Source organism: Rattus norvegicus, chromosome 6 (genome assembly GCF_036323735.1).
Source record: "Rattus norvegicus strain BN/NHsdMcwi chromosome 6, GRCr8, whole genome shotgun sequence".
NCBI lineage: Eukaryota > Metazoa > Chordata > Mammalia > Rodentia > Muridae > Rattus > Rattus norvegicus.
Window position 1 is genome coordinate 137,971,024 of NC_086024.1, and position 25,517 is coordinate 137,996,540.

Here is a 25,517-nt window from a genome sequence, read left to right on the forward strand (position 1 = left end):
GGGAGATCTATCTCATTCATCCATCCATCTCAGCGCTTGGTCTGGTATACATGCACATCTCTGTGACAGATGCACTAGCATCCAGTATCCATGTGAGGAAACAAAATAGAGTCTTGAACTACGCACAAGGGACTCCAGCTGGTGTCATGCTCTTCAGACCAGGAAGCTACTGGAGGAGGACAGGAAGGTAGCTGTGGAAGACAGAGGCTCAGCCCAGCATCAGAGCCAGCCCTTCCAAGAGATGCAGAAGGCCACCCTCTGCCTGCTGAGGGAGCCGTGTGCTCCGGGCTAAGACTAGCCAGCCACTGGGGACCAGCCCGGTTGTCAGGGAGCCTCGTCAGAGAGGAACATGGTTAGCCCTGGTGGGCAGTGCGTGGAAGGAGAAAGACAAGACTTTTCTTTTTTTTTTGGTTCTTTTTTGGTTCTTTTTTTCGGAGCTGGGGACCGAACCCAGGGCCTTGTGCTTCCTAGGCAAGCGCTCTACCACTGAGCTAAATCCCCAACCCCTCCAGGGGCCTTTCTGTAGCAACTGTGGGCAGGTGATGTGGCTGAGGACTGGGGTTCGGGATGAAGTAGTACAGCCAGGGTCAAATGCTCCAGGAGGGAGTGTAACTATCTGTTTTTACTCCCAGCCCTGATGAAGAATCCTCTCAGCGGTTCATTCCTTTTGTCGGGGTGAGTATCACCAGCTTCACTCACTGGGAACATGAACCTGCCAAGATTGCGGTCTCAATAGAGCACTTTTGTATTAGCTTACATGTACAGAACCTTGGGGTGAGTCAACCAAGGGCTGCCTAATTCCTCCTTATAAATCCCTGTTTCCTTCCTGCATTTTTTTTAGTTGGGGCTTTTGGTTTGCACAGTGAACACATAAAAGTGTGCCCTTTTCTGTGGAGATGGATCAGGCTGTCAGGGTTATCTCAGCGCTAAGGAGAGGAGTCTCAGACCTGTTTGCTAGAACATAAAGACAAGCCTTGGGCATGTATGCCCAGTCAGGGCTGTACCTCCTGGCACAGGCGAGCTGTGACTGAAATGTGAGGTCCCATTTTCACAGCCCATTTGTCTCGATAGCATCCTGTTCAGGGCCCCTTCTATAGTGACAAAAGTGCCCTATGGTCATGTGACATGGCTGAGACTCTGAATTTGGTGTTGTGATTTGCTCTGAATTGACACAGGTTCTTGTAGCTAAAGGCCCATGCTCGATAGATAGCTCATGCCTGAGGCACTTTCCCCACTGGCCCAGTGGCCCCCACACAGTGAACAGTGCCCACTTCTGCAGCGGCCTTCTCATGCCAGCATCCTAGTCTAAGGGACTGGCAAGTCACATGCACCAGAGCTGAGCCTTGCCCACAGGTGGGAGGATGCTGGGACCTGTTCCCTTTTGTGTGGACACACAAGCTTGGCAGCAGCAGGACCATAGAAGCCTACCAGAGATTAGCTCCAAGGCGGGTGCCTAAGTAGGGCAGTAGAGCTCCCCCACCTCCCTCCTTGTCTCTAGCCAGCATCTATTGCTTCCCAGGTTGTGAAGGTTGGAATTGTGGAACCATCTTCAGCCACGTCAGGTAACCTCATCCTTCTCTGAGGACGGTTAGAATGGCCCTCTGGGTAGGTAATCCCTCTGATCTTAAGGACCAGCACGTTTCTGCTGATTCTTCTTTACTCACAAAGCCTCAGATCAAGGCAAACTGAGCAGTTCTCCTAGACAAGAGAGAATATCCTGCCCCCCGCCCCACACCCACACACATAAGCTCCTCTGCCTACCAACTTACCCCAAGAGCTGCCCCTCCAGTCCTAGTCCAGGCTCCAGCCAGCTGTGGGGCCCGAACAGAATGGTGTCTGACTGCTGGCCTATGACCCTTCTCCAAAGGAGACTCTGATGACGCAGCCCCCTCAGGCTCCAGTGTACTCTCGTCAACCCCACCGTCTGCATCTACATCTCCTGCGGCCAAGGAGGCTTCGCCTACCCCACCCTCCTCCCCTTCAGTGAGTGGAGGCCTCTCCTCCCCCAGGTAAACAGCGTGGCTCCTTATTTGTTCTCCAGTGACGTCACCCTCTGTGTTGCCCATCTTGTCAGAGCAATGTGGGCAGATGCTAGTGAAGCTAGTGGGGGTCCTGTGAGGGATACTTGAGGATGGCCAGTCACCATAGAGCAGGGTAGGAGGTAGCCGAAGTCTTCAGTGAGCACGCCTAGGGACAGGAGCTACCCTAAATGAGCACAGGGCTCGCTGAGCCCGAAAGCTCCTTTGTACAGAGTGTGTTGTTCGAAGAGGAGCTGAGGGAGGAGGTGCCTCACACAAGGGAGGCAAGTCCTACCTGCCCCCTGCAGGGTCTTGAACAGAACTCAGGCAACAAGGCTGGACTGGGGAGTTTGAGTCCGTGGTGCCACCTGCTCTCGCCAGCCATTACACCTCGGATGAAGCCACTCTTCTAGATCCTAGGAGAATGGGTATACAAGTTGCTGGGGCATGGCCACAGGTACTAACAGAACCCCAGCAGACAAGTGGGCAGTCAGCTCTGCAGAGCTTCTCACAGTTTACTGGCCCCAGCCAGCAAGTTAGGGCAGATGCCGGCCATGTCTCCTTGCCTACGATGTCACAGCGACATCATGAATGAGCGCACTTCCCTCTGCCTTCCACAGCCAGGGTGTCGGCGCTGAGCTCATGGGGCTGCAGGTGGACTACTGGACAGCGGCACAGCCTGCGGACAGGAAGAGAGACGTGGAGAAGAAGGACATGCCCACCACCAAAAACACGCTCAAGTGCACTTTCCGGTCCCTCCAGGTCAGCAGGCTGCCCGGCAGTGGTGAGGCTGCAGCCACACCCACCATGTCCATGACCGTGGTCACCAAGGAGAAGAACAAGAAGGGTGAGGTGGGAGAGGACTGAGCAGGACTGCACAGTGGGAGGGGCCTCTGGTGACAGTTGGTGATAGCGATACCATCCCCCACCCCCTAGCAAGTTCCCAGTAGAGTCATGATATGCTGGCCCCACAGCTCACAAGGGGCTGTCAGTCAGACACAGTGTGACAGCTTGGCCCCTGAGCTTTGAGGACACAGGTTCTGGGCAGCCTCTGGCTTCAGATGGAGTAGCAGCAGGCGGTGTTGTATGTGGGCCCAGGTGAGCAGGGGCCAGCCATGTCCCGTAGCCACTATTCTACCATCCTGGCTGCTGTTAGGGCTCTGGCTAACTTGGGCCTGAAGGAACAGTAGGCCAACGGTAGAGCTTTTCTCTTCCCAGTGATGTTTTTGCCCAAGAAAACGAAGGACAAGGATGTGGAATCCAAAAGCCAGTGCATCGAAGGCATCAGCCGGCTGATCTGCACGGCTAAGCACCAACAGAACATGCTTCGGGGTGAGCATGGGCCAGGGCTGCTCCGTAGGGTGCTGGGGGCTCAATCCACGGCCCAGGTCCTAGTTGGTTCTGTTTGAAACTGATGGCTGGCCTTTCAAACCCACGTGGCCGCCAGCTGTTTTGCTATGAAAGGTGTATTTACCGAGTCACACTTGGAGCACATTTGGATAAGGCTCCTCCATGCGACCAACAGCCTTTCAAGTTCAAGTAATTTTTCAACACTTCCTGTTTTTATCGATAGGGGTTTGGGAGGTATTGCTAAAGATTGAACCCAGGGTCTCGTGAGTGCTAGGCAAATGCTGTACCGTAGAGCTGTATTCCCAGCCCTGTCTTCATCTTACCGAGCTCCTCTGTAAGCAGTCGTTCAAGGCGTAGGGCTCTTGGGTCCCTTGGGTCTCCTAAGGAACCTCTGGAAATGCAGCTGTTGTAAGTCAGACCAGATGGATGTGGCTTAAATGGGCCATGCCTGCCAGAGGTGTGGCTTAGACTGCTCTTGCCAGACCCCTCAGACCCCCTGGGAGGTGGACCCACCGTTGCACTAAGTACTGGGAGGGCAGATGGTAGGAAGGGTCTGTTAAGCGGGGCTTCCTCCAGCTTCCGAATTACCCTGCTTCCTGGCAGCACCCCACCGTCTCAGGTGGCTGCCTTGCCAGGCAGGCAGATGGTCAGGTAACCCTCTCCCACAGTCCTCATTGACGGCGTGGAATGCAGCGATGTCAAGTTCTTCCAGCTGGCTGCCCAGTGGTCTTCCCACGTGAAGCACTTCCCTATCTGCATCTTTGGACACTCCAAGGCCACCTTCTAGCCCCACCCATGGAAGGGCTGACACCGGACAGTGGAGGGACGTATGTCCTGCTCTGTGTCAGCCACTGACGGAAGGACAGCTGTGTTTCTGTTAAGGTTACTACAGAGACAGACTCTTAAAAACACAAAGAAACAGTCTTAAGTATGAATGTGCTCATAGCCCAGCTAGCTCCCTGTGGGCCACTGAGTCCCTTGGCTCTGCTTATTAACCAGAATATGTGGAGAGGCTGGTAAGAAAGGAGGGGAACTCTGGTCCCATGAGACAGACCCCAGACCACAAGCAAGAAGCGTTCTTGCTTTGTATCCTGCCCTTTGCTGAAGTGGGGAGGAGGGAGCACAGGGAGCTTTGGAGTTTAGTGGCCAGAAGCTGAAGGTCAGGGCATGTTTGGTCTCCTAGCATGAGATGTCGGTCCCTGGCACCCATGCGTGGTTCCCAATAAACTCCAGCCTCATGGCGGAGGTTTTATAGTAGCAGATCTTTCTAATGCTCTCATATACATTTGACAACGTAGCTGCCAAGCAGATGTTGCTCTTGTGAAGTCCCCTTGTGTGGGGCAGAGCCAGCAGGAGCTGCATTCCCACCCCTACCCCTGTGGCTCCCATTCCAGAGGCACCTCCAGGCTTCTGTGGATCCTGCTGCTCAGATCAGGCGGTCCTTTCAAATGTTCCAGTGTCTGTCCTGGGAACGGGAAACACTTCTGGGGTTTGTCTGAGCCCTTCCCTATATTCTGCTTGCTGGACAGGGACTTCCAGGACTGGTCATGTGGGATCTGAGATGAGAATCAAGGTTGTGAACTGGAAACAAACAACCAGAGGTGGTGTGGTGTGGTGTGGTGTGGTGTGGTGTGTGTGTGTGTGTGTGTGTGTGTGTGTGTGTGTGTGTGTGTGTGTGGTGTCAATGAAGGCTTCAGCAGGCTAGTCTGATGACAAAGGCCACCTCCCTCCTCCCTTACGGGACTGAGTCTAGCCAAGTCAAGCTTCTTATAGCCACCATTTCCCCCATCCAGCAGGAGAGGGGTGTGCTGGTGGCCTACAGCAAGGGTCACCCTAGCTGTACGTGCTCCACCAGACTCATGAAGGGGTCACTGCCTCAGTCCTAACTTTCTCACGAATCCTTTCTCCCCTGGGTTGTCTGATTAGAAGAGTGCCTGTTGCCCTGGAAGCTGGGGCTCTCTTGGGGACCCTGGTGGTCCACTTGGGAGCTTTAAAGCTTGGTGTCTGGACCTTGAGACCTTCCCAAGAGTATGTTCAGAAAATTGCCAAGAGCAGGACAGGCTGAGTTTGAGGACCCTTCCTGGAGTGAAAGATGGCGTGTTTTTTATTTACTTACTTCCCCTGCCTTGACTTGCCGAACAGGGTCTATTTGTCCTAGATAACAGGACCCCAGGACCTGGGTATAGGGCTTCTTAGTGGAATTCCTGGTGAGGTATACTCTGAAAAGATCCTGTGTTGGGTCAGGCCACTGTAATCCTTGGAGTTTAAGAACCTAGTTTACCTGCCCCTTGAGGTTTTTCCCAAAGGTCAACCTTCATAGGAAACATTTGGCCTGATTTCTAGCCTAGAGGCCACCAGTGGGTTCAAGCTTTTGCCTCAGGGCAGTCCCTTTTCAGGACCCTCCCTGTACTTGCCCCTTGATGGGTTCCTGGAGCCTCACTACCTACATGGGAGGAGGGTGTAGGCAGGGCCTCTGTCCAGCAGCAGCCCCGGGTGGAGTCAGAGAAGCCTAGCACCTGAGCACCATACACCCACCACCTACCTACCCACAAACCTAGACGGCAGTCCTCCCCACGCCTCACTTACCCAGTTGGTTAGAGAGAGATGGTCCATTTTCCTTGCCTACCTCATGGAGCTGTAATGAGGATTCCTGGAGAAGCACTTTGTCCCTTGGAAGGATGACACCAAAGCCCCCATGACAGGCAGTTGCAGTGGTAAGAACAGCAGAGTGTGTTTGCATCCCAACAGGCCTTAGCTCTGAGGCATCACCCTTAGAGCCTGCCAGTCTTAGAGGTCACTGTCAGGCAATACCAGTTGCCATTGCTCATTGCCGTCAGTTGGGGGCTCTGCCTCTACCTTCAAGTTGGTTCCTGCCCCCACCCTCTGAGTATGCTCGCTATCACTGTGTAGGTACCAGAGGTGGGAGGAACTAGGGGGAGGCTCAGCCCTCGTGCAATGGCTTGCCCTAGCCTTATCCTGCAAGCCTCACTTCCTCTAGCCTCCATCTCAAATGAATTCTGCATAAAAACATCCTGGCACTTCTCCCCAGGGCCAGGGTACTGGACCCTCACTTGCTCCCTAAATCTCTACGCCCTTCAGAGACTGCTCTGTCCTGGAAGGGGGGCCAGCAGAGGCTGACAGCCTTGCGTGAGGATGACTCTGTCCGCTTCTGCAGACTGCCCAGCGCGCTGTGACTGATTTCTAGAGTGTATATGTGTTGCTAGTTTTGTTTTTGTTTTTTAATAAAAAGCAAGATTCATGTAAATAGCTTTTTTGGGAGCAGATGCTGATCTGTCCCATGCGACCATGTGGACGATTTCAAGGTGCTGAAGCGACACTAATAAACTGACGGCGCTCGGGCCGCCCACTGCTGTGATTTCTCTCAATGTATTGGGGCCATGCGGCTTGAGCGCTGGGGCGCACGCGTCGACGAGGGGCGGAAGCGGCCGCGGAGGGCGGGGTCTGTAGGACGGAAGCTCCGGGTCGGCTCCGTTCCTCTTCCTTAGAGTTCTGTCCCTGGATCCAGCTCAGCTTTCTCAGTCCGGTGCTGGAGGTTCTACGAAGTCAGCCGCAACCTGGTTTACCTAGACCCAAATGAGCATTCACAGGCCACGCGACCCTCCACTCCCGGTGCAGACCCTTCTAAGCTTGGTCTCGCCAGCTGATCCATTGTTAACCGGAGTTTATTAAGCCCACCTCATCTGTCCCGAGTTTACCTAGCCCTTACCGGAACCTTCTGGGCGAGCTCTGCCTCCGCGTGGGAGCGGGTGACCCAACTCCCCACATCTCTTCACTGCTGCCCTTCAACTGACTTCCACAGTTCAGACCCTTGGAGAGGGTGGGAGATGAGAGCTCAGGTTGGTCCTGAGCTTGGGTCTTGTGTGTTGTAGGGCCGTCTAAGTTAAAGAAGGGAGGCCTACTGAGGGTAGGACCCTAGGATTGAGGAACAGACAAAGTGCCCCCCTGCGAGGAAAGGCCGACCAGGAAGGTGGTCCAGTGAGAGCAGAGAAGGGCAGCATCTGCTTATGCTAGGCTACTGCTTTCCCTCAGGGGACTCTGCTGTGGAGGATAGTGGCCACAAGACCTGGGAGAGAGTCATTTAAGGGACCCTGCTGTTTGGCAAGAGTAGTCACTGGGTAGAAGGCGGCTTTAGCAGGGCCTGACATCATCTGCTTTAGAGATCTGTCGTGGTAGCAGGACACGTTCAGCAGTTCAGTTCCCTTTCTGCACCTTGCCCCACAGCCCTAGATGTGGGAACTGCAACCTGCTGTATGTAGAGATGGACAGCAGACAGCAGCGCCCCCAGAGGAAGACGCTACAGTGGCAGCTTGCTCAAGAGCAAAGGCAACAGTCTCCCCAGCAGGGGCTTTCAGCAGCCTCCAGCCAGCCAGACACCAAGAGCAAGCCTCCGGAGGACCTGCAGACCCAAGACTGGGTAAGCAGTAGGAGGCTCTTCTGAAAACCCAGGCTTTTAGGTGGACTGGTTGGATAGGACATAGAGAATGGACCTCTGGGACAAGAGGAGAGGAGTGAATGGGGCTGGCAGAAACATTCAGTTTCTCGGGCTTGCTTCTCCAACCACTCAGGCTAGGCTCGAAGGTAGACTTCCTCTGGTGGATGCCAATCAGGGAGGAGTTGCCTGAGGTCAGGAGGAGGGTGCCACACATATCCACCTCAGCTCTCCCAGTGTCCCTGACCCTTGGACAAGAGGATGTCACTAAGTGGGAGGGAGAATGAAGTCCCCAGAGCAGGGCAGTGTCCTTTTTGGGCAGGTCTCAGCCATCACTGAAGTGTACACAGCAGCTGCATTTGTGACAGCCTCAAACAGAAGGCATACCCTGATCATCACCGGACAGCAAGCACTGAATTGTGTGCGGACCCTAGAGCATTCCCTGAGCAGAGGATATCACACTCCCTGTGGTATAGTTTTCACTGAGAGGAAGTGCAAAGCTAGCCCGCACCAGTCAAGACCGTGCCAGAACTCATGCTGGCAGATCTTCAGTGCTTCCACTATGTGGCCGGCCACTGAGCCAGGCACATGTGTCCACCTCCGGACCTGCTGAGGTCAAAGGTGACAAATAAAGGAAGTGAGCTCCCAAGCCTGGTGTGGTGGTTCACACTTCTAATCCCAGGACTAAGGAGGTGGGAGCGTTGCAAGTTCAAGGCCAGGCTGAGTAACAAAACACTCAAAAGAACTAGCAGCAGCAACAAAGAAGAATGGGGTTCCAGAGCTATGTGCATGGCTCTCTGGTCCTCCTCAGCATGTCCTCCCGAGTCCCGTGCTTTGAGGTCCCTCCAAGGTGCAGCTGCCCTACAGGGCTGACCAGTAGACCCCCAGCTCTCATGAGGCAGGGCATTCTAGATGGTCAAGATGCTAAAGTGTTATCACTTGGGAGAGGCTTGCTCAGGAACAGGCACAGATGCATGCATTTATATAGACGACATAATGGGGATGAACCAGAGTCCTGTGACTGAAGGGACACCATGCTCCTAGTTGGGGACAGAGAAGAATCCTGCCACACCTCGACTTCATTTGGACTTGGCTCCCATTTCAAGTTCCTTTGCCTCTTCCCTCCACAGTTTTCAGGCCCTGCTAGTAACTCTGGCCTTGAGGGATGCCCAGGCTGCCTTCCCTAACCTTGTCCTGTGTCACTTCTCTCCTTTGTGTCCGTCCCCTCAGTATGGAGTGTGGTTCCTCTGGTTCTTCCCTCAGCCAGCTCCGTCTCGTGTTTCCTCCCAAGGACTCCTGGCCTGGCTAACATGAGTTCTTCGTTCCTCCCTCCCCAGCCTGAGCTTTAGCGTCCCTTTCTCTGCAGGTCATCTTCAGCCCACAGTGCCACCCATGGTACCTCACTGAATGCAGTAACCTTGGCCTGAGGCAACGGTTGGAGAAAACTATCCTAGCACAAGGTCCTTAGGCACCCGGTTTAGCCACTGTGCAGACAGTACTTCCTGACGGTCCGGCCAGCGTGCTCTGAACACTGGAGAGGAGCAGGGAGGAGGCTTGGGATGGCTCCAGGCTGAATCACGATAAGGGATACCTTCCTCACCCTCCCTGGCCTGCCAAGGAGCACAGACATGCAAAACCAGCCTCATGTGGAGACTTTGTGATCGTCCTCGTCAGTCCGAAAGAGTCTTCTGGAATCTTACACAGTACAGTGACCATAAGTCAGTAGCCTCTGGAGCCACAACAGCAGATAGGATCGGGAGGGAAGATGACCCTCACTCTTTGGGACAGCAGTAAAATTTAGGGAATAGGCAAAACCACTTAGGGAGATGAACTTTAACCACCAGTTCCCGAAAAGAGCTGCAGAGGCCTGAATAGTAGGAGAGAGACACTGGGTTCCTGCAGGGCAATGCTGGATTAGATGGGCGCTCCCCAAGACATCTCAGAGCTCAGCGTTTAAATAAAACCACTACATGCTGCTGGGCATAGCAGTGTGCTGATTCCCAGCACGTGGGAAGCAGGGGCAGGAAGGTTCTGTGAGTTCAAGGCCAGCCTGGTCTACATAGAGACTTCCAGGCCAGCTAGGGTTACATAGTAATACCCTGTCTTAAAGCAATAACAACAAACAAAGCCAAGTAACAATAAAATATGAGCCGATGTGTCTCTGTCTTGGAGCTGAGCTCATACAGAAAAAAGAGTAGCAGGGCTGGCTTTAACCTGGGAAACAGGAATTCATAGTGTAAGGCTTTGCTGTAGTCAAGAAAAAAAGCTCAAATAGTTGGATAGGAAAAACAACAACAAAACAAACAAAAACCAAAAATGGTTGATATTGGAACAATATAATATCTGCCTAGAAAACCCACAAAGCAGATAAAACTAAGAGAGAAAGGTTGGTTCTATGACTATTGTAGCATATGCGTCTCAATACACTAAACTGGGAAATATCATGAAAAGATCCCACTCGCTTTGGCAACAGGCACCATGAGGTCCCTCTGATTTTGTGTTGCTTTTTATGAGGAACACTGCAGGTTTTGCCAGATGCAGACACGAAGTTCCCCTATGGAACCAGATCGTGTTACTGTATGGACATATATAATGTTTTAACTCTGCCAGTTTGCCCTAAAATAATTAAGTGACACCCCCGTTTGGGAGGAGGGGCATTGGTGTAGGGTTTGGATTTTTGAAAGGTCTCCTGTAGCCCAGGTTGGCTTTGAACTTGCTATTCAAACCAACGATAACTTTGAACTCCTGATTCTCCTGCCTCCACCTCACAAGTTCAGGAATTATAGCTGTACCCCACGCCTCTGGGCCATGTGCTTTGCCTAGGTGGCCCTTGTTTGGTCTCAGGAGGTCATGGTCAAGGGTTCAGTCAAGGATGGCAGCGGCTTCTACGGAGCTCGCATCCAGAGGGTAAGTCAGTGGTAGGGAGTAAAGAGACGTTGTTGGGAGGCTCTAGACCCTTATCACAGGCTCCCTCTTAGGTGAGCTTCACAGGGTAGCCCAGGACCCTTACACAGGCAGGGCATCCAGACACTGGCTCCCCCCAGTGAGAAATGGAAAGAAGGAGGAGCAGCTCAGAGTGGCTAAGACTCTTATAGTCTACCCTGGGAATATAAGTGTTCTGCTTCGGTCTTTTGTTTCTGTGGGGGAGATTACACTAGTCACCCCTACTTTGTGTGTGAGAGTGAGAGCTGGGGGTAACACCATCAGGAGCTGATAGTCACTGGGTTCTACCACTCTGGAGGCTGGCTGTTTATGCAATAATTTAAATGTCTGTAGGGCCCTTGGCCAGGCAGTGGTGTCCCATGCCTTCAATCCCAGCACTTGGGAGGCATGGGCAGGCGGATCTCTTGAATTTGAGGCCAGCCTGGTCTATAGAACGAGTTCCAGGACAGCCAGGGCTACACAAAGAAACCCTGTCTCAAAAAAAAAAAAAATGTCTGTAGGTAGGGCTCAAGCAGGGTAAACAGAAGGACTGTCTGCAGAGCACATTCACAGCAGACGTGTAGACGACCAGAAATGACTTTGACATGGACTAAGACAGAGAGCACAGGGACCTCCGTATCCAGTGCTGTAGAAGCTCATTACAGAGAAGGGTAGTGCATGTGTGCTGACAGGAAATAACATCCCGGTTTATTTAGTTGTTTTGAGACAGGCTCTCAAGTCCAGGTTGGCCTTGAAATTATTCATAACCCTTAGGCCTCAGCCTTCCAGACACTACAATCACAGGTGTCATGACACCTAGTGGCATAGTCATAATTCTGTGAGCTGAGTGAGCTTATGTGCGCCGTGTGGACGCAGGAGACAGAGGCCAGAAGAGGTTGTTAGAGGGAGTGTGAGCAGTCATATAGGTGCTGGGGACATAACTGAGGTCCTGTGGGAGAGCAGTACGTCCTCTTAACCTCTGAGCCATCTCTCCAGCCCAACACTTTTAATTCAATGCCAAGAAAAGAATGTCTGGCATCAAGAAAAATGAAACGAGTGTTGGGGATTTAGCTCAGTGGTAGAGCGCTTGCCTAGCAAGCACAAGGCCCTGGGTTCGGTCCCCAGCTCTGAAAAAAAGAAAAAGAAAAAAAAAGAAAAATGAAACGATAAACAGAATTTACCCCATCAGAGTCTCTCACCCCAGTTCCAAGAGCACACCTCTAACAGCCAGAGTATAATCTCAGAACACACAGACAAGGAAGCATGTGGGCAGGTAAACTGAGGCAAGGCAGAAGGGTGCAGTCAGGGTCACAATCCAAGGCAAGGCTACTGCTTTGCTCCCACAGGAAGCACAAAGAGGTCCAGGCCAGCTAGGACTGTGCAGTGAGACTCTGTGTCACAAAAGAGCGAGGAATTGTGAGCAGTCTGGTGCCCATGTGTTCACGAACATACAAGCTGAAAAGCAAATGTATCTGAAAGCTTTACTCTGAAAAGAAGCCATGCAGCATGCTGATTTAAAAAACCAAGAACAAGGCTTCATCATCCCTAAACCTTACTCCAGAAAGCTGGTTTGGAATCAGGAAAGTTGGGCAGATGTACCTGCTGCTCCAGACAAATGCTGAGAAGTTGGCCCCAAGTAACTCTAGAGGGTTAATTTTTGCTTGCCATGCAGTTTCAAACCAGTAGTAAAAGGTTTTCAACAAACAGCGCTGGACTGGTTGGCTGACCATTTACTGGACGGTAACGGAACACAGCCGTACCTTTTGCCACACAAGTACAAGTACACCAAACTCAAACTGAAACTGCTTTGCAAGAGTCTGTATTTAGAATCCCAAAGGAGAAATGCTCACCTTAGTCCAAACATAAAAGAAGGCAGGACCCAACAGTTTTAAAAAGCATAGCACAGGAGTTGGGGATTTAGCTAAGTGGTAGAGCACTTGCCTAGCAAGCGCAAGGCCCTGGGTTCAGTCCCCAGCTCCAAAAAAAGAAAAAGGAAAAAAAAAAAAAAAAGCATAGCACAATCAGAGATAGAAACTGTACGGTGACGGTCCGCAAGGCATGCTTATAATAGTATATCATTGAATATTATTGGAGAGATGGTTAGGAATGAGAAAGCCAGGACATCAGCCTCCGCCTGTGATCCCAGTGCTCGGACGCTGAGGCAGGATTGTGAGTTCAGGAGCAGCCTAGGCTACACGCCAAGATTCTATCTACAAAACAGCAGTGAGAAAACCGTTTTCCAAGTTGAGTGGTGATGGCAACGAGGGCTAGAGAGATAACTTGGTGATTCAGAGCACTTGTTGCTGGGCAGGAGGGATGGCTCAGCAGTTAAGAGCACTGACTGCTCTTCCAGAGGTCCTGAGTTCAAATCCCAGCAACCACATGGTGGCTCACAACCATCTGTGATGGGATCCGATGCCCTCTAGTGGTGTGTCTGAAGACAGTGACAGTGTACTCATAGACTTAAAGTTTCAAAACAAACAAAAAGAAAAAAAAAACAAAAAAAGGGGGGGGGATGGGGATTTAGCTCAGTGGTAGAGCGCTTGCCTAGCAAGTGCAAGGCCCTGGGTTCCGTCCCCAGCTCCAAAAAAAAAATTTTTTTTTTTCAAAAAACCAGAAAATCCTTGCTCCTGCTGCAGAGGACCTAGGTCCAGTTCCCAGCAGTCACATTAAACCCTCCTGTAACTGTAACTACGGCTCTAGGAGTTCTGATCCCTCTGGCATCCACCAGCACAGACATATATTTGGCATAGCATACACATACATGCAAGCGAACACTCACGATTTTTTTAAGTTGAGTGGTGGGCTGGGACTCCCCAGCACCACAAAGCGAACATGGAGGGAAAGAAAGTGCCCGAAGTCGGCGCTTTCAGTTCTGAAACAAGCAAAAGGCACCCGAATGAACACCAAGCACGAATACACCAGTAAGAACCATTAAGAGTTTTTACAATCACTTTATGTGTATGAGGGTTTGGTCTTCGTGTATGTTCATTCATGACTGGTGCCCACAGAAGCCAGAAGAAAGTATCAGACCCAGGAGCTGGAGTTAGACGGTTGGCAGCCATTGTGTGCGTGCTGGGAATCAGATCTGGGTGCCCCAGAGGGGAAGGACCTCTTGTTTGTGTGTTTTATGAGATAGGGTTTCTCTGTGTAGCCCTGACTGTCCTAAAGCTCACCGTGTAGACCAGGCTGGCCTCCAACTCAGAGATCCCCCTGCCTCTGCCTCCTGAGGGCTGGAACTAAAGACTCGCGCCATCAATTCTTAACTGGTTTGTTTGATGATTGTTGGGGCCGCCGCCACCTCCTCCTCCTCCTTCTCTTCCTCCTCCTCCTCTTCCTTCTCCTCACCACCATCATCATCACTGCCACCATTATCATCATCATCATCACCATCATCATCATCATTTTCTTCTTTCATTTTTGACACAGACCTTTCTATGTAGCCCTAGCTTCCTGGACGTCCTGGAATTTGCTATGTAGATCAGGCTGACCTAGAGCTCAGAGATCTGCCTGTTCTGCCTCCTGAGTGCTGGGATTAAAGTGGTGGATTTAAACCGCAGGTTGTCCTCAGAGTGCAGGTCTGCCCACACTCTGGAGCTCTGGTATGGCTTGCTCTCATATTCTAGCTAAAAACAGATCTGCACTTCAAGCTGGGCATGGTAGCACATTAATCCCAGCACTGGTCCACAGAGTGAGTCTGGGCGATTACACAGAGAAACCCTGTCTACAAACAAACAAACAAACAAACAAACAAACATTCATTTCATTCTCTTTCTTTGCACTCACATGTTGGATTAGAACGGGTATTCATTACAATAATTATCTCTGATTGTCAATCCCAGTTGTGCTGCCTCAAAATTGTGAGCTCCAGAGACTCGGTGTGGGTCCATCTTGTCTGTGGCCTAGGTCCGTCTGTTTGATGAGAACATGACTTAGAGCTCTGAGTATGCTCTCCCACATCGGTTACTTAAATCCTCATCTTTAACTCTTTGGGTTACTTTTCTTAAAGCATCCTGCACGCTGTTGGACAGTCATCCCAAAGCCCTTGCTGTCAGCTCTCTCGCTGAGGGTCTGGTCAGTGATGTTTGCAGAATGTGCACATGAAGTTAACGCTGCTCCCTCCTGCCCCTCCATTTTAGAGTCTGCTGATTCCTGCCGTAAAAATTGAGGGTTTGGTATCCTACCTCCACCTCTTCTCTTTTCCCATCTTCCCAAGGAGTTATATTTGTTTTGTTTAGGCACCGGGGAGATGGCTCAGCAGTTAAGAGCACTGGCTGCTCTTCCAAAGGTCCAGAGTTCAATTCCCAGCAACCACATGGTGTCTCACAACTAACTGTAATGGGATCTGATGCCCTCTTCTGGTGTGCATGAAGACAAACTGTTCATCTACATAAAATACATAGATATTTGTTGGTTTGTATGTGTGCCTGTGCATATGTGCATGTTTATGTGTGTATGCGTGGTCTGTGGGTGCCTGTGTGTGTATGTATTCATGCGTGCATGTATGTATATATGTAGGTATGTGGATATGAGTATGTGTATGTGTGAGCATTTTTGTGTATATATATGTGTGTGTGTATACATGTTTATGTGTGTGTACATTTATGCATGTGCACATTGTGTGTGTGTATGCACATTTATGTGTGTGTGTGTGAATGTCTGTGTGGTTGTGCACACATCTTTGTGTATGTGTGTAAATGTGTTTATGTGTGTGAGTATGTGTGTGCATAGGCCAGAGGTCCGTGACAGATGTTTTTCTCTGTTGCTGTCTACCTTATCTTTGTCACTGAACACAGGTAAGTCAGTAGTTCTGCCTGGCAGGCTGACTAGGAAGACTCGGGTGCTTTCCTGTTTCTGCTGGTCCAGCCCCAAATCATGCTCCTTACCCCCACCTCCAGCGTCGTTACAACTCTCCTTTCTTGAGACAAGGTCTCATTAGGCAGCCCTGGCTAGCCCGGCACTCACAGAGATTCCCCTGCTTCTGTGTCAGATATGCCGGGATTACAGGCACGCGTTATCACGCTTGGCTCCAGTGGACACACCGTGACGTTCCTTCTTTCCTCCTTTTAAAAATGATTTATTTATTTTCATATTTTTAGTTTTTCAAGACAGGATCTCTCTGTGTAAAAGCCTTGAAACTCACTTTGCAGACCAGGTCAGCCCCAAACTCACAAACATCTGCTTCTCTGGTGCTGAGGTCAAATTTGTGCACTGCCACAGTGGCTCCTTCTTTCTCCTTTAAGGTTTATGTTGCCTTATGTATATGAATGCTTTGTTTGGATGATGAGTGCACGCTGCATGTGCGCCTGCTACACCCCCTGGAACTGGTGTTACCAATGGTTGTGAGTTACCGTGTGGGAATCGAACCTGGGACCTCTGCAAGAACAGCAAGTGCTTTCTGAACCACAGTCAAGCCATCTCCCCCAGCTCTCTGATGCTTGTCCGCCCTTTTGCCTTTCCTTGGAGATGATAGTTGAGACTGATGAACCTTTCCTGAACCTTCTACCACATCTGGACTCCTCTCAGTACATCAGATCATCTAGAAGCTCAATTTTCTCCTGGGTGGGGGGGGGGTCGTCCTGGGTTCCTGTTCCTGCTGGTCCCCCGTCCTCAGGGCCCCTTGTCTGTCTTAGGAGTCCCTGTTTCCTTGGCCCTTGATTTTTCTATTTCTCCATTTCCTTCCAGAGCATGCCATCTAGCCACTTCATTCAAAAGACTCACAGGGTGAGGAAGCTGTAGGACCTTAAAGACTCAAAGGCGCCAGGCTGTGGTGCACACCTTCAGCCAGGACTCAGGAGACCGAAGCAGGCAGATCTTTAGTTCCAGGATAGCCTGGTCTAAAGTGGTCCAGGACCACACACAGAGAGGCCACACAGAGAAAGACACACACACACACACACACACACACACACACACACACTCAAAAGTGTGGAAATGACTCTGCACACTTGTGCAGCACTTTGGTAAAAGTTCTAGTTTCCTTCTGGCCTTTTAAAGCCTCTCTCCATTAGCCCCCAGTGCTCTTGTATGACGCCACAGATCGTGCAGGCTTCTGATTGTCTCGCATGCTCTGGTCTTTCTGTGCGTTGCTAGGCACCTGCGTTCAGCACCACGCCTGTGCCAGTTTTATCTTTGCAAGGTTTTTTTTTTTTTTTAAGATTTGTGTATTTTATTCGTATGTTTGGCCCGTGTGTATGGTGGGTCACCGTGTGTGTGCCCGGTGCCTGGGAAAGCCAGAAGAGAAGCCTTGGACCTCCTGGGACTGGAGTCAACAGGCAGTTGTGAGCCACTGTGTGGGTGCCGGGAACTGAACCCAAGCTCTCTAAACCACTGAGCCACCTACTCAACGTCAGCTTCGAAAACCTTTCAGATCTTTGCCCTCTTGCCAGTGTTCAGAAATGTCAGCACAACACACTCTGCTAAGGCTGCTCCTCGGTCTCCGGGGACGGATGCGTGCGTGTCTGTCTGGATATGTCTGTCTTTGTGTTCTCCCCTTTCACTTCACTGCAAGCTGATCCAACAGGAATGATTGATTCCCTGGCTTTCTCCTGGTCTCCTGCTTTGTTTGTTTTGTTTTAGCCTTTGCCGTGGTGCTTTGCTTTCAAGCCTGTATTTCGTACTGGAGGTGGTGATGCTGCATAATGAGTATCTCCAAACGAATACTGAACTTGTATTTTCTCTTTCCTTGGTCTGAGGTGGTTGGGTTGGAAGTCCCGTGCGTGTCTCTCACTCTCAAACGTCTTTTTCCCCCACTCTTCCCGGACTTGCCACATAAACACAAGGGGTCCCGGTGCGTGGCCTCACGTCCATGTGCCGTGTGTAGAACATGTACTCTGTCAGCCAGTGTCACGTCAGAAGCTGCCCCGACAAGTACTGTGACAGCAGCACGGGGTGACAGGGAGGTGTGCAGTTCTGCCACACGAAGTGGGTTGAGAATAGGAACAGCTCTGCACCAGCCTCCCACTGAGTTTCCGTCTTGCCAAGTCACACTATCCAAATCCAAGGTCAGTCCCGTCCCCTGGATGGCCCACCTCCATGTGCTTCTGCTCCTGTTTCATGTACTCTGTATCCTACGACTGAGCACCTCAACGAGAGTAGAGCCCTGGGCTCTCTTGATTGTTTCTAAAGAAAAAAAAAAAAAGCTCTATTCTCTCTTTCCCTTGGGTTTGTGCACACATTGGTGACTTCGGGTGTGGATGTGTTAGCATGGCCTTTGTTAACCATCAGCTTTGTTGTGGCCCGTGGGCATCTTGTTTTCAGTAGCTACAGGCCTCTGCTCTTCAACAGAAGGGAACTTCTCTGGCCTGGGGCAGGGCGAAATAGGGTGAGCCCGGCTGCAGAAGGGGATGAGGGGCTGTGGACTTCCACCCTCTCCTTTTTTTCTGATTCAGACCGCAGAAGTGTATTGTCTCAAACTTCTGTCTCTAAAGAGAAGGGATCAGAAACACTGATGTATGTACCTTTGGGGCTGCCCATCAGTTGGGGCTGCCACAGCAAATGACCAGAGCTTAGGCGGTGTGGAATGGTGCCTCTCCGCTCGGAGGCAGGCAGGTCAGGCCCAGGTCCCTAACGAATTGGAGCGGGCGCACATGTTGGCTCACAAGTTGCCTGTTCCTGTGTTTTAATGTGTGCAGCATGAGTGCTTCCATTTCTGACTTGAGAGGACAGTGCTGTGAAGGGGAAGACATCAGCCTGAAAACCTAGCGGGGGACACATCCCTGGCCTGGCTTCTGAGGTTTGCAGGAGGACCTGGAGGGCTCCCTTCTTGGCTCACAGACCACCATCTCTGTATATATCTTCTCCCCCCAGTATGTCTTAGAATCAAGAGCTCACTTAGCTTTCTCCTTCTTTCACCACCAAAACCACTTTTCCGTGTGTTGGTGCGGTTCTGGGGATGGGCACAGGGTGGTCTGTGTATGTGCCGAGTGTGTGTTCTCTCACGGAGACCACCCAGCATTTTGCTGAGTATGTTCACATTGTGGTGAAGCCGATACCCAGGGCTTTTCTCCGTTCAGTCTCCGTTATCTGCGTTACACATCTCCCTTTCCATCCCCAGTCCCCGGAGGCACCGCTCTCCCCTTTCTCTCAGCGAGTCTGTGTTTACCAGTTCCTCAGCCAGCAGGATCCTCAGGATCGTAGCCATTGTGGGCTGTGTGCTCCGGTGGCCGCTCCTTCACCAAGCAGTGCCCTCTGGCTTCACTCTTACCCACACCAAAGAATGTGTCAAACGTGTTTAAAAAATCATGTGTGTGTGTGTGTGTGTGAGAGAGAGAGAGAGAGAGAGAGAGAGAGAGAGAGAGAGAGAGAGAGAGAGAGAGAGAGAGAGAATAATGTGCATTCAGGTCAGAGGGTGTCCCGTCCCTTGGAATTAATTAGGCAGATGTAGGCTGCCTGACATGGGTGCTAGGAACTGAACCCAGGTCCTCAGCAAGAGCAGACGCACTGTTAACTTCTGAGCCACCTCTCCAGCTGCAAATTCCCTTTCTTTTTTCTTTTTTGAGTGAATGATGCTGCGTTGTCTGGGTGGGTCCATCCCTCTCCAGGCACTTGAGTTGCGTCCATGTTTTGAGCAAACAAATGAAGCTGCTGTGTGGACATGGCTGTGTGGACACCTTCCAAAGTCCCCGCTTTAAAGACTTCCGGGTCTATACCCAGGAATGGAGCCGTCGGATGGCTGTGTGTTAATTCTTACAAGATTTTTTCTGTGTATGGAGGTCCTTCACTTGGAGTTGTCTCATCCTCCTTTTTAGCCCCCTATCCAGAAGGTAGCTAGGTACGTCCCCTTAATGGGCAGTCTGGAAGGACTTCCATGGGCCACCCACCTGGGCGGGGGCATCCTGTGGCTACCATGTGTGGGTTTTCTCTACAAGCCTCTGCTGGCTTTCTTGTACGTTGCCGCCTTCCAGTCTCCTGTGTGGTGCTGGCTGATACCCCTCCTCGGGTCATGCCAGTTTCAATTTGTTCATGGGGTTTTGGTGTGTTAATTTTCCCCCTAAATCTATTTAGAGACAATTTATTGATTATTTTACTTGGATTTTGGTAACTGAAGCAGCCTTTAGGATTGCTTTCTAGGCCTCTTAAGGAGGAAGGCTGCCTGGGCTCGATGTCTGAAACTCACTTTCTGGGGACACACACAGGTTAGCTTTGTCATGCCTTTGGCCCAACCCCGCTGTCCACATTGAAGTACTTTGCCAGCACCACTCTAAGGCCTGCATCTGGGGACAGGTATGCCAGTGTGGGAGTGTTCCACATAGGGCTGTGTGAGAGGGTACTGCTTCCCTCACCAGGAGCTTGCCCTGAGGCAGAGTCTGGGCTACATACATAGTGAGACCCTGTCTCAAAAATAAATGAGGGCTAGAGACATAGCTCAGTTGGTAAGCTCCTCGCTCGCCATGCAGGCGTGAGGACCTGAGTCCAGTGGTGACCACGTTGGAAAGGAGCACCTGATGCTCTCTCCCCGCAGGTGTGTGAGCCTCAGGAGCACAGGCGCCCAGGTACCTCCTGGAATGTCAGCATCGATGAGCGCAGGCATCTGGCCATGCTGCGTATGGAGGAGAGGACAAACCCAGCCAGGGACCCATTCAGAAATGTGCTGGGCCTGCATCTGGAGGACCAGCAGACTGAGCCCTCCCCACCGACCCAGCCTGTCCCAGACCTTTCCTTCCAGGCCGGTGAAAATGTGGTGAGGGACATCACACAGCTGGTGGCAGAGATGATGTCCGAGGGTATAGAGAGAGACGTACTCCTCCCTCACCCCCTTAGACCTACAGAGTACTCCAACGCCTTACAGGACTTCTTGGCCCGGAATGCGCCCCCTTTGGAAGAATGAGAATTCTTCAAGGTTGCCCCACCCCTAAGAAGGATCTCGGCTTAGCCCTGCGTTATGTTGTCCGGTGTCTTTCTTTCTGGTGGGGCATAGCTTTGGCACGCCCTGTGCTCTCTCTGTGTCTCACTGTGGTCTTGACCCACCCTCAGAGAGCAAACAAGTCAGGGCAAAGGTCTCAGGACTCAGGCAAGCACCACTTCCTAGGAGGCCGGTTGGAAACTATGGGAGAGCCATGCAAGGGAGAGAGTCAGGGAAGACCTTCCAAAGGAACCCCTGCTCTGTGAGGCATACTGGTGACCAGACTTGTGGACCTCTGGAGGCGGGGGGGGGGGGCGAGGGGCTGGATTGCCACAGATACCCTCCTTCATGGCCCCTGCTTCACTGAGTAGCTGCTTGAGGAGGTGGTAAGATCCCTGCCACGTGCAGTTCCTCCAGTGGGGTGCTCATGTCATGAACCATCCTGGAGGGACTCTTAGATCCCGCCTCAAGGCCCTTATGGTATGTGTGACCTCAGAGATATGGGGGTAAGACTATGGCGGGGACAGCTCGAAGAAGTGACCCCTGGTGAGGTCCTAGACACTGGGAAGCTTCCAGGTGGCTGAGCTCATTCCAGCCAGTGACCTGAGAGTTGGACAGAGCCAGGAAGGCAGTGTACTCCGTGCAGCTTACGGTAACATAGGCAGCCCTGGGGCTACAGTTATGTTTCAGTTCATCTTGAGGTTGGGGATCCTGCAAAGGGTTTAGGACTGGGGTGATAACATGTCACATTTTGGGGATATCAAGCTGGAGGAGAGAAAGAAAAGTGGGGGAGTAACCCAACCTGTCAGGGTGGTTATGGAAGGTGACCCCAGACTCAGAGACTGGTGGTGGTGCCCTGGGTGTATGTGTGAGTGGGGCTGGGTACAGGGGATTTTGAGTCAAAAGGAAGTGATAGATCCTAGGTTCAAGTGTGGGCATGATCCAAGCCTGTACATGGGGCCTGAAGGAGTCAGCCAGCCTGGTAGTGGTGCACCACTGCCCAGAGCCCACCACTGCCCAGAGCCCACCACTGCCCAGAGCCCACCACTGCCCAGAGCCCACCACTGCCCAGAGCCCACCATTGCCCAGAGCCCACCGCTAAAGCATAAAGTTGCCCATGCTTGACACTGGGTCTCCAGCTAACTTGAATTCTCTGTTCTTGCTTCCCTCCCTCCCTCCCTCCTTCCCTCCCTCCCTCCCTCCCTCCCTCCCTCCCTCCCTCCCTCGCTTCTTTCTTTCCTTCCTAAGACTCAGTGAAATCTCTCCTCCTCCAGGAAGTCTGACTTCATCACCCTAGTTGTCCCCTGATATAATGTTTGTTGAATCCTAGACCTCTGTGTTCCTTAGGATACAAAGGGTTAAGGGAAGGCAGAGCGTGGTACCAGGAGGACTGGACTACAGCAGGGACAGTCCTGCAGTGTCTGTACAGGGCCCTGGGGCACATTCTGACCCCAAGCTCCTCAGGGGTCTGAAGATGACCTGAAGCAGAGCATGCAGTGGGCTAAGGCCTGTGCTGAGCAAGAAGACACACTTGAGTCCTGTTAATGGAGTGAGTTAAAATCGAAGGTCACCGAGTGCCGTGTGCTATGTGCATGTGAGCTATTCCACCTGTGCTCATGGCTGAGGGTTGACAGGGCTTCTCCTGACTGTGTGCTCTCACCCGGGCATCTGCTTCCGTTACAGCAAACACAAGCCGCATCAGTTAAGAGTATCAGGACTGAGGCCCAGAGCCCCCTGCCCACTGGCCACTCACTGGTGGTAGCGAATGTGGCTGCAGGGCCGGTGGATTTACGAGGGAACGAAGCCTGGTGTTGGAAGTGTTAGCAGTGACTGGAGACAGAGCTCCTGCAACACATAGTTTCCAGGGGCTGCTGCAACGAACCGTCCCAAGTTTAGCGTTTTAAAAGAATATAGGCTCATTCGGTTCCACAGCAGTTCACCAAGGGTCTCTACACTAGGATCAGGATATAGGCAGAGCTGTGTTCCTCCAGAAGCTTGGGTGGAGGAGAGGGCTTCAGCTTGCTTTCCTCAGCTGCCCGGGGTAAGTTGGATGGCATGTTCACCCTTCTGGCCCCATGTTCACCCTTCTTCCCTCCTTTTTCAGCTCCTATTTTTTTTTTAAATTTTTTTTTTATTTATTCATTTATTATATATAAGTACACTGTAGCTGTCTTCAGATACACCAGAAGAGGGCATCAGATCTCTTTACAGATGGTTGTGAGCCACCATGTGGTTGCTGGGAATTGAACTCATGACCTCTGGAAGAGCAGTCGGGTGCTCTTAACCGCTGAGCCATCTCTCCAGCCCCTATTTTTTTTTTTTAAAAAAAGATTTTATTTATTTACATGAGTACACTGTAGTTGCGTTCAGATGCACCAGAAGAGGGCATCAGATCTCATTACAGATGGTGTGAGCCACCATGTGGTTGCTGGGATTTGAACTCAGGACCTCTGGAAGCACAGTCAGTCCTCCTATCCGCTGAGCCATCTCTGCAGCCCCTGGTTACAGTCTCTTAAGACGACTCAGGGTCCACCCAAACGACCCATAAAATCTCCCAGCTCTAAGTTGAGATGTAGTCAGCGTCGTTTCCTGTGCCCCATCTGCACATTTGCAGGATCCCCTTCTTGGGAGGGGAGCATGGCACCTTCTCCAGGGTGCTGTTGGCCTATGGGGGCAGAGGGCCAGGTGCTGTTAAGGGGTATAAGACAGCTCCCCACCAACATGCATGTCCAGGGTGCTTTACTGGGAAAACTTGGAAACAGAGAAGGATGTGGGTAGATGGGGAGGCCTCGGAAGGAGACTGAGGTGAGTGAGGGGTTCACAGCAGACAGGTTGGCTCATCTTAGGATGAGAACAAAGGTCTTGGGGGAAGGGAACCTGGGCACCTCTGTCAAGGGGAGGCAGATGAAGGTGGGCAGGTTCCAGTTTTCTTGAGCTAACCACAGCCATGGGGTCTTACAGGTCCCTCAACTTTCTCATCCTGATACTCCAGCTCAGTGTGTGTTGCAGAAGAGACTCTGGATACCTAAAGCAGAAAGAGGCCTTTCCAACACCCGACCTTCACAGTGCAGGGCTGCTGGGATACCTGGGAGATGTAGTTCACAGCTGTCTGTGCGTGCCACCCACCACATAAAAAATGAGTTTGTTGGCTTGCAAAAACTCTTGCTCAAAATTAATAAAGGACTTAAAAACACGCACACGGTGATAACCCTTAACCTTGTGTAGAGGTCATTCCAACCACTTCTGGGACGTATGCTGTGACTCGATGATGAGAAATCGTTAGAACAGAGCTTCTGCTTACACATCTGAAGACACTTATGCTACAGAGAAAAAAATCTAAGTTTTGATTCTCTTATGTTTATGCACACAAGTGTTTTGCCTGTATGTACATGCACCATGAACTGAAGTGCCTGAGGAGGCCAGAAGGGACCATTGGGTTCCTGGAGACTGGAGTCACAGTTGTGGACAACCACCTGGCTGCTGGGGACTGAGCCACAGCTTCCTGCGAGGGTGGCTGGAGTCAAGCCTTTCTCCAGGCCTCTAAGTTTCACATAACCCAGGCTGGCCTTCAGTGCTGGGATTGCAGCTGTGCGTCACACACCTGGCCAGCGAAGGCCTTTTCCTCTTTGATATTATAACTGCATCATTTCCTCCTGCCCCTCTCTCCCTCTGGCCCTCCCATACATCCCACATTGCTTTCTTCCAGATTCACGGCCTCTTTTTTGCATTGATTGTTACATGCATATATGTATTATATACACAGATATTTCTAAATATAAACTACTTGTGCATGTTTTCAGGGCTAACCATTTGGTATTGGATAAACAATTGTGTGTTCTTTTTCTGGCTCTCAGGTCTCCTTCAGGTCTGGTGTAAGGTTGAGGCCTCTTGGTCATTCCTCTATTGACTTTTAGCCAATTGAGGTCTTTTTAAAGATTTATTTTTAGTATGTGTATGGGTTTGTGCCTGCATACACAGCTATGTGCATTCATTCATGCCTGGTGCCATGATTCATCTGGAACTGAGGTACAGGCAGTTGTGAGCCACCATGTGGTTGCTGGGAACTGAACTCAGGACCTCTGGAAGAGCAGTCGGTGCTCTTAACCACTGAGCCATCTCTCCTGGCCACTAGAGTTTTAAAAAACTTTCTTCTGTTCTCGTATAACTGAAAATGTTTTCTTAAGGGCTTTATATATGAAAGAAAATCTGTCTGGGTAAAAAAAAACTGTGGGTTACATTTTTTCCTTAAGAACTGTTTCTCTAAGCTTCAAGTGCTGCTGGGGGTGGGGGGAAGGTTGAGGGGGCGGGGGAGGGAAGAATGGGTTTACATTAGTTTATAATCCATTATCGAGGAAAGCCAGGGTAGGAAGCAGACACTGTGCTCTGTCTGCTTTTTTACACAAATGAGCATCACCTCCCAAGGGTGGCCCTATGCACTGGGCTGGGCCCGCCTACATCGATCATTAATGACATGCCCACTGGCCAATCTGATGAGCAATTCCTCAGTGAAGGTTCTTTCCAGATGACTCTGGTTTAAGTTGAAAAACAAAAACCCAGAAAAACCCCACACTTGGCTGTCAAGTTGACATCCAAACACAACACAAAACAATCTTCCTTGTTTGTCCCCAGGCTCGTGTTAATATACCGTATATCTGGGCTGGAGAGATGGCTCAGTGGTTAAGAGCACTGACTGCTCTTCCAGAGGTCCTGAGTTCAAATCCCAGCAACCACATGGTGGCTCACAACCATCTGTAATGGGATCTGACGCCCTCTTCTGGTGTGTCTGAAGACAGCTACAGTGTGCTCACACACATAAAATAAATATATCTTTAGAAAAAAAAGTTCTCTTTAAAAATCCAACGTTGGATTGGGGATTTAGCTCAGTGATAGAGCTCTTGCCTAGCAACCGCAAGGCCCTGGGTTTGGTCCCCAG

At 51.2% G+C, this 25,517-nt stretch overlaps 2 protein-coding genes and 1 long non-coding RNA gene across 12 annotated transcripts in view; 2 read left to right on the plus strand and 1 right to left on the minus strand.

Annotated features, from left to right (window-relative positions):
* Positions 1-6,744, plus strand: part of Pacs2 (phosphofurin acidic cluster sorting protein 2) — a 59,728-nt gene extending 52,984 nt beyond the window's left edge. For 8 of the 10 annotated variants that reach the window (XM_006240668.5, NM_001427329.1, XM_017594524.3 and 5 more), the window contains 6 exons: positions 633-675; positions 1,520-1,562; positions 1,868-2,009; positions 2,639-2,865; positions 3,237-3,350; positions 4,037-6,744. In XM_006240668.5, the coding sequence (XP_006240730.1) occupies positions 633-675; positions 1,520-1,562; positions 1,868-2,009; positions 2,639-2,865; positions 3,237-3,350; positions 4,037-4,155 (688 nt within the window). In that variant the 3' untranslated portion in view covers positions 4,156-6,744. Of the gene's footprint in view, positions 1-632; positions 676-1,519; positions 1,568-1,867; positions 2,010-2,638; positions 2,866-3,236; positions 3,351-4,036 lie in introns of those variants that run through there. The other 2 variants (XR_005506363.2, XM_063262529.1) reach the window with 2 other exon arrangements.
* Positions 395-2,665, minus strand: LOC134479483 (uncharacterized). Its single transcript, XR_010052866.1, has 2 exons — positions 2,531-2,665; positions 395-2,434 (listed from the first exon to the last, which is right to left on the minus strand). It is a non-coding gene; the product is annotated as an uncharacterized LOC134479483 (long non-coding RNA).
* A 132-nt stretch (positions 6,745-6,876) lies between the features above and the next one.
* Tex22 (testis expressed 22) lies at positions 6,877-20,619 on the plus strand. Its single transcript, XM_003750240.6, is given in 4 exon segments — positions 6,877-7,225; positions 7,611-7,803; positions 20,204-20,551; positions 20,553-20,619. Coding segments are annotated over 3 exon segments (549 nt in total). The 5' UTR covers positions 6,877-7,225; positions 7,611-7,647; the 3' UTR covers positions 20,598-20,619.
* The last annotated feature ends 4,898 nt before the right edge of the window (positions 20,620-25,517 follow it).